Source organism: Natator depressus, chromosome 11, assembly GCF_965152275.1.
Source record: "Natator depressus isolate rNatDep1 chromosome 11, rNatDep2.hap1, whole genome shotgun sequence".
Lineage (NCBI taxonomy): Eukaryota > Metazoa > Chordata > Testudines > Cheloniidae > Natator > Natator depressus.
Window position 1 is genome coordinate 10,096,862 of NC_134244.1, and position 15,846 is coordinate 10,112,707.

The following is a 15,846-nucleotide window of genomic DNA, read 5'->3' on the forward strand; positions in this document are numbered from 1 at the left end:
ATTTCTCTCCAGGCGCAGCTCAGTTCTAATTATTACTATGAATTGTACAGCACCCAGATCTACTGTGATGGGTGCTATATAAATAAATGAACGACACACCATGTATGGCATGTTAGCGCAATTGAACTGTAAGATGTAAATCACTAGGGACACTGTCTCCATCTGACTTTCATCAACCTCCAATTATTTTAAGGGGTTAGTGACATTTCTTTTGGGTCTAGAATCATAGAATATCAGGGTTGGAAGGGACCTCCAGAGGTCATCTAGTCCAATCCCCTGCTCAAAACAGGACCAATCCCCAACTAAATCATCCCAGCCAGGACTTTGTCAAGCCTGACCTTAAAAACCTTTAAGGAAGGAGATTCCACCACCTCCCTAGGTAACCCATTCCAGCGCCTCACCACCCTCCGAGTGAAAAAGTTTTTCCTAATATCCAACCAAAACCTCCCCCATTGCAACTTGAGACCATTACTCCTTGTTCTGTCATCTGCTACCACTGAGAAGAATAGATCCATCCTCTTTAGAACCCTTCTCCCCCCTTTTAGCCTTCTAAAATACACTCTCTTGATTTTCCTCCCTTTAGTGCATCTTCTGCTCATTTATGTTCTACGTAATATCCTACCTGAAAGCAGAGTTTGCTGTTGATTGCTGTTGACTTTAAGTCAGTGTAGCCCAGTGTTTTCTTGGCTATCACTCAAATCTTTCTCTCTCTAAATTTGAGCAGATTTTCCTGAAATCTAGGAAAATAAAATAAGAGCGCTGTAAATGAATTTACAATAAACCGTCTGGGTCCGTCTGGCAGAGGTTTAGAACAATAATCCTCTCTTGGATCTGTGCAGCAGATCGTGATTCCTCCTGACTTACCCAGAATTTTGCTAGTAGAGAAGAAGAGCACAGTTCAGATCCACTAGAGAATTCAAGGGCAGGATTTTGCTTCAATCTTTAAAGGAAAACCCGTTTTTGGTTAATTCTGCATGTAAGCCAATGTAATATAGATCTCAACAGCGAATCAACATGACTTTTTATTTTCCCACTTAGACTTCTGCTAACGCTGTTGAAGCACGGAAGATGGAAGATATCCTGGCCAACAATGTCCATATTGCTTGGCAGTTGCCACAGTACCTGTTAATATCAGCTGGGGAAGTGATGTTCTCCATTACGGGACTAGCGTTCTCTTATTCTCAGGTGTTGTACTTGGGATTGATGGCTTGTAGTTTAGAATCCATGAGTCTTGACTCCTTTTTTTCTCTATTCCTGCCTCTGCCACGGACTTGTAACAAGGCTTTGAGCATGACAGTGGTAACATCTCTGTGCTTCAGTTTACATTGGGGATAGCGATGCATCTATCTCACAGAAGGGGGGTGAAGCTAAATTCAGTGAAGCGTTGAAAGTGCCTTGAGACCCGTGGACAAAGGATGCTTTAGGAGGGCAAAATATTACTGGGTTGCAGTTATAAGAAATTGGGGATTGTGAGGCAGACTTGGGGAAATGGTTAACGTAGATGGTCCAGATTCTGCTCTAAACTATACTCAGGCAACCTCCCGTCAAGTCAGGACTGAAACAACAAGCAGAATTTGGGCCAGTCACTTTTTAAGGGGAAGGACCCAAATGCCAAAGCATCAGTTTCCCCCAAGATGATTTTCTTCTTCACATTTTTTGTGCATATTTTGTAGAGACAGCAACCAAAATATAACATGAATGACTCTGTTCACTGCTGGTGCAAGTTGGTGCAGCTCTATTGACTGCAGTGGACACCAGCAGATAATTTGACCTGTTATCTAGAGGTCAAATGAGCCCTTGCTGCTACTCATGTGTAGGCCCATTGCATTTACAGCTGTGCACGCCCCCTGCAGTTATTGGGGTTAAACGGGTGTAATGGAAGGGAGATTTGGGCTCTAAAAACTTACTCTTTAACTCTTTCCTGTCTTTTCAGTTTGATTCTCACTAGAGAAATGGGGGCAGTCCTTGGATGTATAAATAGTGGAATACTGAGTAGGAATAAGAAGATATACTTATATAGCCTCTGTGTACAGCATTGGGGTCCAGTTTTAGCGTCCCCACACTAAAAAGGATGTTGTAAATTTTAAGAGGGTTCAAGAAAGAGCTACAAGAGCACTTGCCTTGCAATGAGAGACTAAAGGAGCTCAGACAAGCTTAGCAAAGAGAAGGCCAGAGGCGACTTGAACATGGTCTATCGTTGCTTATATGGAGAGAAGGTATCTAGCAGACAAAGGCATAACAAGATCTAGTCATCTGGAAGTCGAAGTTAGACAAAGTTATACTGGGACTATGGTACACATTTTTAACCGTGAAGATAATTAACCATTGGGACAGTTTACGAAGGGATGTGGTAAATTCTGCATCAGTTGGGAGACTTTCAGTCATGACGGGGTGTCTTTTGGCTCTGACTCAACCACAAGGTATTGGGCTAGAGCGGTTGAATTGATTGGGTTGAATTCTATGGCGTGTGCTGCGCAGGGGGTCAGACTAGGTGATCATTTCTGGCCTTAAAATGTATGAATCTATGGGGCTTGCAGCCGCAGGGCTAGACATGTCTGTGTCCCAGACATGTCTGCTTTATCCCGACACACCCCATCCTGGACCCACTTTACACACATCCTGGAAAGCCCGTGTGCTCATGATCCAGGCACTGGTTGGGACCAGGGGTGTGCTCTGCTTGGAGGAATGGGGAACAATTACCCTTTGGTAATCACCTTGCACCCATGGGCCTGGCAGAAAATGGCCATGGTAGAGAGGAAAATTCCTCCCACCTCAGTCCTGTCTCTCTCTGTAGAGTGCCCACCCCTCCACATACCTGTAACCCGGGAAATAACAGGGAAGGAAAGCAGCTGAACACGAAAACAAAGGGAAACCCACTTATCAGGCCTCTGGGTTGTTCTTTTCAGGCTCCCATCAGCATGAAATCAGTGCTTCAGGCAGGCTGGCTGCTCACCGTGGCCTTTGGAAATGTCATTGTGCTCATTGTTGCCCAAGCAGCGCTGCTGGAGCAGGTATGGCTTTGAATATGACTGACCACGTTCGAATCGGGGTCAGGACATTGGCAGAATCCCAAGACCAGGTCTCCGCTAGCAAAGCATTTGGTAGATTTAGGGCCCAATTACTTTCTTCCCAAGCACTCAGCAGCCCCACTGGCCGCAGCAGGAGCAGGGGGTTCTCGGCCCCCCAGCAAATCAGGCAGTTCAAATCCGAGATGGGCTGAGACTGCTCCGTTATTTCATTGGTCAGTAGTGGCTGGTGTTCGGCACCCGCAGTGTCGCTGGAGCAGAGGCAGCAGGGAGCATGTGCGGAATGCTGTATATACCCTGCCTCGGTGGGCCTGAGCTGCAACACCCTCCCAGAAGTCTGTTAATCCCTGGTTTTTGCCTCGGCTGCCTGCACCCTGCTGGTGGCAGCCAAGCATACTGCAGCCTCTTGGGGCTGTGCAGCTATCTCTAGCCCCACCAGGAGATCTCTGGTGGCAGCAAAGGGTACTGCAACCTCCGGTCCACCCGTCACACAACACAACTGTGTCATTATTGGTCAGGCTGAGCCCCACTAGCCCCCGAGGGGTAGCTGTCCCTGTTGGTCTGGATCAGTCGGGGTTGGATTTGGATATCGTTTTCTGCACACTGTCAGTATCCTGGGGGGCTTGCAGAAAAGGTTCTGGTTGGGATTGATTTCTAGTTAAAATTTAACACTAAATTCAAACACACGGGGAACAGAATAGATTTTTGCCTAGCCCATAAGCTGTTAGAGTGTGTTCCCATTCATTGAGAAGGGTGGAAGCAGACAGGGCACACTTCTGAGGAGAAGCCCTAATTAAACTAATCTGATTGGTCCAATTAGTTTTATCTATAATCCATCTGTTTATAATTAGCATGGTATATGTAAGGCAGGCTTCTAAGTGGCTTGCAAGAAAAGCCACTCATGACTTCCATCATAAACACTCTTGGAAGTCAAGGTACTGCTTTTAAAGAGCCACTTTAAAATGAAGTGTGATGCCCTCTGCATTAGGCACGGGGTCCTCAAAGCGTTGTTCTTTTTCTTCTCCAGTGGGCTGAGTTTGTCTTGTTCGCTTGCCTTCTCTTTGCCGTGTGTATCATTTTCTCCATCATGGGATATTTCTACGTTACCGTGGATCCCGAAGAACTGACAAAAGAAGAAGAAGAGAAGAAAGGGATGCCGAGTAATGGAAATGAGATCAGCCTCGCTCCCCGGAAAACAAAGCTATAACATGACTGTGGGTTGGGCTGGGTTGTGTTTTTTTTAAACAGAGCACATTAAGAGGAAGGAGGTTCGGGGATGGGGTTTTTGCATTCTGGCCTCTCACTCGAAATGTATCTTTCTAGTAAATTGAAGAAATATCCCCCTTTCCCCAAACAAGGGGTCTGAAAATTGTGTAAAACTGCCTGGGAAAGCTCCCCTAGTATTAAAGGCACTATTACAAATAAATACAATGTAATTTTAAATCAGCCCACCCTTTCTAGCCAATAAATTATTTTCTGTGACTTGGCTTTAAATATATATTTAGCAGCAGGGGGAAGTATGTACACTGGACTGTGAGACAACACCGCTGATTTATGTAGGCATTTGGGAGAACAGGATGGAATTTACTGAAGAACAATTTGGTGGAATGATTGGTAGGAGGTTTCCATGTCATCAGTAAGGTCAGGAAAAGTTATGTATAATCATGGAAGATTTCATCATGTGACTTTTTTTCTGGGCAGTTTGCCCCCATTGTTACATATTACAAGGGGTCTTGGTTTATGGTTTCTACCTCCAGATCCACATGTAATAATGGGCAATGAAATGTTGCAGGACAAAATGTCCCCCAGAAACGACCCTACAAGATGTGCACAGTGCAATCTGTCTGTCTGTCTAATCCAGCGTTTCTCAACCCAGGGGTCACAACCCAGAATGCACGAAAGGGTCGCAAACTTTAAAAATGGATCATATTGTGCATACAGTTTTTTAAAACAGATGCCTCTTGCACTTCGCCGTATGTTAATGCTGTGCATACCAATAAAGTTATTTGAACATGCGGGTGCCACCCATTAGCCAATCGAATGCAGTGTGCGAAGAGTTATGGAAAAGACTGCACTGGGGAGCAGCGTTCCTCCATCTCAGCCCCCCCAGCTGCCTGGCTCAGGAAGGGACGTGGCAGGCACTACTGGCCAAGCCACCGGTTTCTGCCATGTGCATGGTGGCCTTTGCCCAGCTGCATTGCAAGCGGCCTGCTGCTCAGAGGACATGTAGGGTTCTACAGGAACGTCCGGTCGAAAAGGGAATCTGGCAGCGTCCAGTCAGCACAGCTGGCTGGACACTAAACGTTCGGCTGGGCCACAGTAACCGGCCTCCGCCACTCGGGGTGGGAAGAGGCAGCAGCTGTGGCTGGAGCCACATGGAGGGCAAGAGCGTTTGGTTTTCAGCAATTAGAAAGTTGGCAACCCGAAGGACATGTGGCGGCTCCGGTGAGGGGAGACAGGTGTGAGAGCAGGAGATGGAGATCTGCAGAAAAGGAAAGCAAGAGCAGCCCGGCAGGAGGGAGCTTCATGGATCTCCCACCCAGCCCCAGTAACTTTCAGCGTCCCCACCTTCATCACCCGGCCTTGGGCTGCAGCAGCTCCGAGAGGGAGGATGCTCCTGAGCAGCCCCTTCCTGACCCGGGGCAGCTGGTAAGCACCGGGGGAAAGAAAGGGGGATTATTCCTGCCTCACAAGGCAGTGGCAGATACCGTGAATCCTGAGGGGCTGGAGTCCAAGGGGAGCTGGGGGAAGGTGAGAGTCCCCACTGGGTGCTCTTGCAGCCAATGCACCTGGTGTTCTGCAAGTGTCCGGGCCCGACGGCGCCCTGTGTGTGCCCGCGCAAACTTGCCCGGGGCGCGGGGAGCTTGCAGTGCAGCTGGGGCTGGCCATGCACATTCTGGCCCTGCTGCAGGGCTCGCTTGGGAGCCAGGGGTGGGGCACGCCGCGTTCGGCCTTTTCTGAGAAGTTGGCACAGTTGGGGGCAGCTAGGCACAGCGCCCAGCAGAACGCTGGGGGCAACAGGGGGCAGAGATAGAGGCTCCAGGACTGCACTCCACTGCAGGCTGGTACCATGTTCCTGGGGAGGCTGCACAGAGCACCAAGCGGTGGGTGAGGAATAAAGGCAGCGGGAGGCTACAGCCCTTGCAGGGTCTGTGACAGGGCTAGGGCTGTGTGCGCAAGGCAGCAGGCGGGAGGAATTGATGGTGCCGTGTAGAGAGTAATACATCTTTCGGGGCCAAAATACTTGTGTATTTTCTACTTAAACTATTTACAGCATTGGGACTGGCCATCAATGTTTACAAATGAGTCCTGGTCCAAAAAAAGTTGAGAACCACTGGTCTAATCTGTCTCATGTACAGAGTTTTTAGTGGGCTTTGCAGCCTCATGAACTGTTTCAATAAGCTACAGTTAAAAAACTGGTCATGTTTTAATCCCATAGACCCAGACTCCTTGCTAAGTAGTAAAACCTTACTGGGCATTTGGTATTACATTATACCCTTGCCCCTTCAGGTTAGGATATAGCTCTTTTTGATGCATCTCATCCTATGCTTCAGTTGTTCCCCACTGGGAGAAATGTTGCAACAATTTCTGTAAAATTCCAGGCACCCTGCGGAGGGTTAAACAAGGATGCACTTTATTATCCTACTCAGTTTTCAGCCTAGCAAGGCAGAACACTGCATCAGGGATTTATTTTGCTCGCGTAGCTCTCTTTTTAACTTCATCAAAGGTGTGTCTTTTCTTTTGTGCCTCAGTACCAGATTCAGGAAATAGCTATTTTAGCAGAACTGTGATATAATTATCCAATTTTTCTAGCTTGTATGAGGACGAGATTTTTTGCTCGGGCTAGAAATAAGCTCATAATTATTGGTCTAGCAAAACGGCCAGGAAGGTGTCCCCCCCTCCTCTGTGCCCCCCCTTCCCCCAGGCTCTGCGGTCTCAGGTGGCAAGGGCGTATCACAGCCTTTTAGCTGTGACAGTGCTCTCAGCACATTTTCTTAGAATACTTTGCAGATGAGGCAGATTTATAGTGAATAGACTTTCAAAGAGACTTTCATCTTTCAAATGATACAGAAGTCAGGCCTTGATCGCAAAGGTGGCCATTGTGGCCCCAATTCAGGAAAGCGCTGATACACGTGCTTAATCCCAGTCCTATTTTGGACAGCCCTTAGCTTAACTTGATGTGCTTAAGAGCTGTGTTAAATAGGGATGCTGTCCAGACTCAGGGCACTTTTCATGAGAGAGGACCAAATTACTTAGTTCCCAGATAATTGCATTCTGCTTGCCTTCATTTCTTCTGCAATTTCAGTTGGGTCTGATGTTTGCCTTCAGTTCCTGTCCTAAACCATTGCATAGCTGCAATGGTTCTGCATATGTTTTGGCTAATGTTCTGTGCGCTGTTGAACAGCTGCTGGGTTCCACCCCAGAGGAAGCTATGTCTCACCAGTGAGTAAAGGATATACAAAACCATCTATTCGGTCACCCAGCCCACTCTTCAGAGCCCAGTTCAGGATTATGCCCTTTGCTTGTTTTCATATTAATCTCCTCTTGCCATGACTCTGTTGGTTCTTTCCCCTCAAGGCAATCTTCTTGCCTTCCTAATCCTTTTTTATGATACATTGAGAATCAGCTCAGCGACTGCTGAAGTGCTCTGCTATGATGTTATTTGACTCACTTCCAAAGTGAAGCACTAATAAACGGACCTTCTTCTTCCTCTTCTCCCCCCCTCTCTCCTCCCTGAAAAGTGGTGGAATGAAGGACAAGCTCCAGCCACACTGAGCAGACTCAAGTTGAAATTATCGGATCATTTACATTTTTATAAGCTTTGAATTTGGAAGCAGTTTGGAGTTTCAGGGCTTATGCAGAGTAAAAAGCAACTGAAAATTATTGGAGCACTTTCCTAGGGAAGCGATCAGCAGGCTGCATACTGACAACTGATTTGCAAGAGGAAGAGGCTAGTGGCCAAATGAGGCTTTCTTAAAAGCCGCATCTCCTCCAAAAGCTCCTTTTTCAAATGTTTTTTAGCTCCTTGGCAGCATTAGCAGAGGATGTCGCACACTCTGAGTTTAAATTACAGGCATAATTCCAAACTCATAAAAGATACATTTAACATGTGATATGAATCTGTACATTTCAGATGCCAAATTGCACCATTCCAAACTTCTCTGTGTACCAAGCCATCATGATAACATTAGGGCAAAATAATAAGAGTTGTTCATTGTTTTTGTGTGCGCCATTAAAATTACTGTAGACTCATGAAATGATATAATAAACCACTTGTACTAACCGGGGCCTGATCCTGCAGACCCAGCAGGGGATTATTTGTATAAATTGGAACAATCCAGGAGGGGAAAAGGTGTGCAACATCCAGCAGTCAACACTGCATGGCTCCAGTTTTACATCAGTATAACCCCAGTAAGGCCCTGGTCTCCTTAAAATGCATTAAGGGTCAAAGATTGAAGGCCCAATTCTGCACAGTGTTCAGCACCTTCCCACTCCCAGAAATCAATTTGAATTGTATTTTGATTTCAGTGAGAGTTGAGGGAGCTCAGCTTGCTGGTCACACATGGAAAACAAACCCGGTCCATTTCCAGTTCCAGTGCTCAGGAGCTAGAGCTGATCTAGATTGGTTTCCAACCTAGGATTCCTTCAGAGATAAAGACTATGAGCTGTAAAGAATGAGCCAAATCGTGATGCCCTTACTCAGTTTTTCACACAGCCATCACACAGACAAACTCCCATTTTGGTCAACAGAAGCTTTCTTGAATAAACCTGTCAGGCTCTGAGCCATTACCATTACTTTTAGGAAAGAATAACAACATTCATCCTTCTAGTGTGAGCAAATTGAGGCTCTAATTTCTTCACTCCTGCCACATGCTTCCCTTCTTCCATGGCACTGGCAGGGTGTTGTCCCTGTTCTGGTTGGGTGTACCCTTATGGAAAAAACACCACTGGATTCCAGAGCAATGGGCCAAGTTACTCTCAGAATGGTATTAATATAAACGGCAGTGGTTTGGACCATTATGGTAGAATTCTGTAGCAGATTTTACAGGGTTGTATCCTCATGATGATTCCGATGCAGAATCGTCTCTTCACTTGCACTAACTGCTGTTTGACAGATTTGCTTTGGAAAACATAGGCACAACCAGCAGTATGGCAAACCCAAAGAATTCAAAAATCATAAGTTAGACCCAAAAGATTCATGAGATGGCTTAAAAATCATAGTTTTTAAATAAATAAATAAATAAACGTGGGGTTCTTGGGATTGGTCTTCTAGTTTTCAAGTTTTTAGGTTGAACTTAGGTCAAGCTTCTTTGTGCAGCCAGGAGGGCTAGAAACTTATTTAGTTTTTGTAAAAGGATGGCTGAGATTTGCATGCAGTCTCTTGATTCCACCAATGGGGGCTTTGGGAAAAATATCACAAGACTTGGCAACACAGAACCAGACCAAAAACAGGCTGCTCATTCATTATACACAAGCCACTTCCTATGCAGAACCCCGCTTCTTTCAACTTTCTTTCCAGCGCTGTGTCACATTCCCATGCCAGCGCAACAAAACATAATTTGTCTAATATGAAAACAAGTAATGTTGGGGCTCTTCTAGTGAGCAAACCTCCCATCCCACCTTATCGAATGTAATCTCTCCCCATGTCACAGCATGCCTCCTCTAACGTGGACTGTGCCACAGGTCAAGGGCCAGATTTTTAAAGGGTACTTAGGTCCTGGAGGGGTTATCAAAAGTGTCCACGTGCCTAACTCCCGTTGATTTCACTGGCTGTTAGTGCCTAGGCACTTTTGAAAATCCCATTAGGCACCTAGCTGCTTCTAAATCCCTTTAGAATCAGACCCTAGATCCTCACTTAGTGTAACCTGGCGTAGCTCCATTGATGTCAATGGCATTATGTCAATTTACAGCAGCTGGAAGTCTGACCCCTGTCTCTTAGCTGTCTGTGAAGTGCCGTTCCCATCTACGGTGCTGCATATATAGTGCATGATAATACAGCTGTGTACTGCCCACTGGGCAAGGCACTGTCTTGTTGGGTCTCATGCCAGCAGACAGGGGTTCATCACCTAACCCAACTAGCACTAAATGGCAGCTTTGGCTATAAGCCTAGAGAGTGAAGGGGCATGGGGGGCTAACCTGTCTCTCAACCCTAGAGCTAATCCCACCTGAATGAGGTAGGGACAGGAGCTGGGGAGGCTTGCTTGGCTTTTGTGCTGGGCCTGTCTACCAAGACATCTATTTCCTGGGCAATACATTAGGAACTAATTCAATTGTGACAGGGAAAGAGGAGCCAATAGAATTTGTCACTGGGTGTGATTTGATCTCAGATGCTGTATAAGAAGGTGGAGGACTTCCTGGCAAGGAGAGTCATGTGTGGTATGCACAAGTAGGGGTGGGGAGAAAGGTCCCTGCAACCAAGGTCTTCCCAACTTTTCGATAAACAAAATGCTCTTAAGTAGCTTGAAGTCATTGTGGCACATTAACCCAAGAGAAAATGAGATTGTAGACCTGGAAAGGTCATCTGATTAAATAGTGGAGGACTCCAGACCTTTTGGAAAAAACATTAAAGGGGACTGCTACAGGGATTGTAAACTGTTTTAAAGAGAAAATTCCCAAAGCGTGGCAAGTAATAGCTTACAAATTACACTAAAGAATTCATGACACCAAGACTGACCTAGAGGTGCCAATTAGGGGCCTCTCTTAGCTTTCCCAAGGAAAAACCAGCAGACTCAAAATGTTACTGAGTGGGGCAGCCTGGGGGACTTTTCACTGTTACTGCCCAAGTTCACCTGCCCTGTGGCTATAGAGGGCTTCAGGGCTACTAAGCCAGTATCTTTAACCATTGCACCATGACTCTGCAGCAAGCTGGAGTTGAATTCTGCAGAAAGGTTCCTGAAGAAATGGTTCCACAGCATTGATGCAGTGAGCCAGAAATTCAGACTCATTTCAATTGAAATGCCACAACTGTAATGCATCAAATGTGAAAATGAATGATACACTCAGTGCAGCAGCACCTGGGTTAGTGGTATACTAAATGTCCCCTCCGGGGGAGGCCTGTGAGATAGAGTGGGCTTGCGAGCGAAGCACGTTTGCTGGATGTTTCTGCTAAAATGATCAGCTGTCAGACAGCTGATGGGGTTGATATTGAATGGCCATCTTTAGGTTTCAGAGTTAACATCCAATTGAGATATGAGGGTCTTTTCCTTCTCTTCACCTTCACAAGTTTATCTTCACAATCACAAGAAACTTTTTTTAAATAGAAGCTTAAATCAGGCAGCACAGTTCCATGGCAACTGCCATGGCTGCTAATTGTGGCCTACACATTCCCTCAAGTTCAGGAGCACAACAGTCACTCTTGTGAAATGATTTCAACAGCAGCGCTATGGGCTTGTCTTCATGATGACAGGGAGCTCGCCTTAGTGTGCTCAAGCTACTTTACTCAAGTAGCGTCCAGGATTTCCAGGTTTATGGATCTTGGGAAGCAGATAGAATACCCCTGTGCAGATCTGTTCCTGTGCCTGATCCCACTGAGGATTACCAAAAGAAAGGACACCATCCGCTCAAGAAACTCCCTGAAAAAGCACAGGAACAGATCTGTGCAGACACATGCCTAGAACCCTGACCAGGGGCATTCTCTCTGCTTCCCAAGATACATAAACCTGGAAATCCTGGACGCCCCATCATCTCAGGCATTGGCACCCTGACAGCAGGATTGTCTGGCTATGTAGACTCCCTCCTCAGGCCCTACACTACCAGCACTCCCAGCTAGCTTCGAGACACCACCGACTTCCTGAGGAAACTACAATCCATCGGTGATCTTCCAGAAAACACCATCCTGGCCACTATGGATGTAGAAGCCCTCTACACCAACATTCCACACAAAGATGGACTACAAGCCATCAGGAACGGTATCCCCGATAATGTCACGGCAAACCTGGTGGCTGAACTTTGTAACTTTGTCCTCACCCACAACTATTTCACATTTGGGGACAATATATACCTTCAAGTCAGTGGCACTGCTATGGGTATCCCCATGGCCCCACAGTATGCCAACTTTTTTATGGCTGACTTAGAACAATGCTTCCTCAGCTCTCGTCCCCTAATGCCCCTACTCTACTTGCACTACATTGATGACATCTTCATCATCTGGACCCATGGAAAAGAAGCCCTTGAGGAATTCCACCATGATTTCAACAATTTCCATCCCACCATCAACCTCAGCCTAGACCAATCCACACAAGCGGTCCATTTCCTGGACACTACTGTGCTAATAAGCAATGGTCACATAAACACCACCCTATACCAGAAACCTACTGACTGCTGTACTTACCTACATGCCTCCAGCTTCCATCCAGACCACACCACACGATCCATTGTCTACAGCCAAGCTCTACGATACAACCGCATTTGCTCCAATCCCCCAGACAGAGACAAACACCTACAAGATCTCTATCAAGCATTCTTGAAACTACAATACCCACCTGCTGAAGTGAAGAAACAGATTGACAGAGCCAGAAGAGTACCCAGAAGTCACCTACTACAGGACAGGCCCAACAAACAAAATAACAGAACGCCACTAGCTGTCACCTTCAGCCCCCAACTAAAACCTCTCCAGCGCATCATCAAAGATTTACAACCTATCCTGAAAAATGATCCCTCACTCTCACAGATCTTGGGAGACAGACCAGTCCTCACTTACAGACAGCCCCCCCAACCTGAAGCAAATACTCACCAGCAACCACACATCACACAACAAAAACACTAATCCAGGAACCTATCCTTGCAACAAAGCCCGATGCCAACTCTGTCCACATATTCATTCAAGTGACATCATCATAGGACCTAATCACATTAGCCACGCCATCAGGGGCTCGTTCACCTGCACATCTGCCAATGTGATATATGCAATCATGTGCCAGCAATGCCCCTCTGCCACGTACATTGGCCAAACCGGACAGTCTCTATGCAAAGAATAAATGGACACAAATCTGACATCAGGAATCATAACATTCAAAATACGGTAGGAGAACACTTCAGCCTCTCTGGCCACTCGGTAATAGATTTAAGGGTGGCAATTTTGCAACAGAAAAGCTTCAAAAACAGACTCCAGCGAGAAATTGCTGAGCTTGAATTAATATGCAAACTAGATACCATTAACTTGGGTTTGAATAGAGACTGGGAGTGGCTGGGTCATTACACATATTGAATCTATTTCCCCATGTTAAGTATCCTCACACCTTCTTGTCAACTGTCTAAATGGGCCATCTTGATTTCACTACAAAAGTTTTTTTTCTCCTGCTGATAATAGCTCATCTTAACTAATTAGCCTCTCACAGTTTGTATGGTAACTTCCAACTTATCTGTATGTATATATATACATATATATATATATCTTACTATACGTTCCATTCTATGCATCCGATGAAGTGAGCTGTAGCTCACGAAAGCTTATGCTCTAATAAATTTGTTAGTCTCTAAGGTGCCACAAGTACTCCTGTTCTTTTTGCGGATACAGACTAACAGGGCTGCTACTCTGAAACCTGTTGATTAAAGACCTTTAACTGTTCTGCCACTTTGAACTGCCAGATATTTGCTTTCCCGCATGCATCTCCAGAGTTGCAAATGTTGTGAGCCCTCTTGAATTACCATAGGTATTTATTAAAAAAAGATTCTTCTAAAAAATAAGATACTCATAACTAAACTAGATTAATAGTAATGATAACATCACTTGATTATTGAAGCAAACCAACCATTTCCTAATGCGGGCATCTAAATTCATCTCTCTTGCAAGTGCTTCTCAAATGAATAATGCGGAATCCTGTCTCATGCTTTGCCTTGACAAGTGCTCGCAATGTATTACAGATATTACAGGAAATAAAACAATCACTGTGTTAAGAAAAAATTGCTCATTCCCCGCATGCTGGGAGCATTACATGCCCGGCTCAGCTGATCAACATGGAAATGAACCAATGCTATGCCTTTTGAGGGCATCCTTAAAGAAACCCTCCCTTGGTTGCTAACCAGTCTAGGACTGTAAGCTTTACTTCATAGCCTTAGTATGCAAAAGGCTGTCAGACTCTGAAACGAGGGATATAGTCCACTCAAAACAAGATGTTCTAAATTCCTGCTGAGTACACTGGTGTATCTGAAAGGAGAGTTTTTAAAAGAAACAACTAAAACAAACCCCCTCAGAAATAAGAATTCCTAATACACATGATGATCCCTTTTCCCCATCAGACCATTAGAGCCTCGTGTTCTTCTGCATGAAATTACCCATTCACACCCAACCATTAAATCAGTTAAATTCTGCTCTCTGTTATACCAGTGTGCACTGGTCTCACTGGGGTTGCATCACTCAGAGCAGAATATATCTTGGGTGCTCTAACACTGTTGTATTTGCCCCTCCTTCCTTTTTTGCACTGGACGATAACCTTTCTCTAGCTTTCTAGCACTGTGCCGCCTTCTGCCTGGGTTCTGACTCTCCCAAGCCATTTCCTCCACTTCTGTGTGTTGTAGATCTCTCTTAGCAGTTCATTGTTCACTCCTCGGGAGCCTTATTCTTCATTGGTTTGACTGCTCTCCTGATTTTTATTAATGGTGACATCCATCCCCATGTTTATTTCATCTCTTCAATCTTCTCTATTGTTCTGGGCTTCTCATCTGGTTCCCCCGGTTCATGCTGTCAAACTGTTGACACTTCCATCTTCTTAGTCATGGTTTCCAATTCTTGCTCCCTCGGTCTCAGTCTAAGCACACTCATGCCACAGAACCTTAAACAGAGTAAACTAAGCAAATCATTAGAACCAGGGTCGCCTTCAAAGGCACTGTTTTCATCCAAGAGTGAGCTTCAGCTAGGTTCCTTTGAGAAACCGATCTGATGAGCCAATTTGCACTGTGTATGTGGTATTATAGATCTCATGGGGATTGGGATTAAACATCAAAAGACAATGTACTGTAGTTTGTCTAGAGAGCTAGCAAGAGATTTCTAGAACTCAGTAGTCACTTATTTGTCTGAACAAAATAAAACCCCATGCCTGTAAGGTACTGAGCAACTGTCTGCAAATTACTAAGTGCCGACAACTCCCAGAGACATCTAGGGTGGCATTTGTAAACTGGATCTCTTGCAGTTTGATTTGTGTGCAATGTACCTTTAAATTGAGTGAAGACCCTGCTACAGATGCAGCTGCCATTTTAGGTTCAGATACAGCCAGTTACAGGAGAGAGACAAACACAACTTGTTCTCTCTCATGCAGACCTTCCTTTTTCCTCTTTTGTTGTTCTTCTAATATACAGTAAAGGTTAGTTAAACTGAAGGTCTCTGCTTGCCCATGGCGTATGGAAAAGCATAACAAGTGGGCACTCAGCACTTGCAGGATGGTTTCAGAGCTTGATTATAATATATAGAGCCAGTCCAGCAGGCCCTGTTCTGATAAAACTCCTGGGAGAAGTCAATGTTAACCTGCAATATTGGGCTGTGTATTGGAAACGATCACTGTACTGTGTAAAAGTGCAACTCCTCAGGTGTCCTGATCTATTGATATTCAGTTATTGTAATAGACTTTAAATTGAACTGAGTCTTTTGAACCCGCTTTCACATCCTTACAGTCACAGCTTTTAAGGCCAGGAAGGAACATTGTGATTTAAGGCCAATTTGCATCTGCTAGACTCTAACCAATTCATAATCTAAACTGGCCAGCTCAGTGCAAGCTACAAACATTTGAGGCTTCTCATCCTGCAGTCCCATGGCCTGATTTCCATTAACTTCAGTGGGCTCTGAATCAGGCCCCTGATACAGAGAAAACTGAACGCAGGGGGCACA

General features: G+C 45.4%; 1 protein-coding gene across 2 annotated transcripts in view; it reads left to right on the forward strand.

The window, feature by feature from the left end:
• SLC15A2 (solute carrier family 15 member 2) overlaps positions 1-4,982 on the forward strand; it is a 64,369-nt gene extending 59,387 nt beyond the window's left edge. For both annotated transcript variants that reach the window (XM_074967131.1, XM_074967130.1), the window contains 3 exons: positions 1,039-1,185; positions 2,907-3,011; positions 4,054-4,982. In XM_074967131.1, coding sequence (XP_074823232.1) covers positions 1,039-1,185; positions 2,907-3,011; positions 4,054-4,233 — 432 coding nt within the window. In that variant the 3' untranslated portion in view covers positions 4,234-4,982. The remainder of the gene's footprint in view (positions 1-1,038; positions 1,186-2,906; positions 3,012-4,053) is intronic.
• The last annotated feature ends 10,864 nt before the right edge of the window (positions 4,983-15,846 follow it).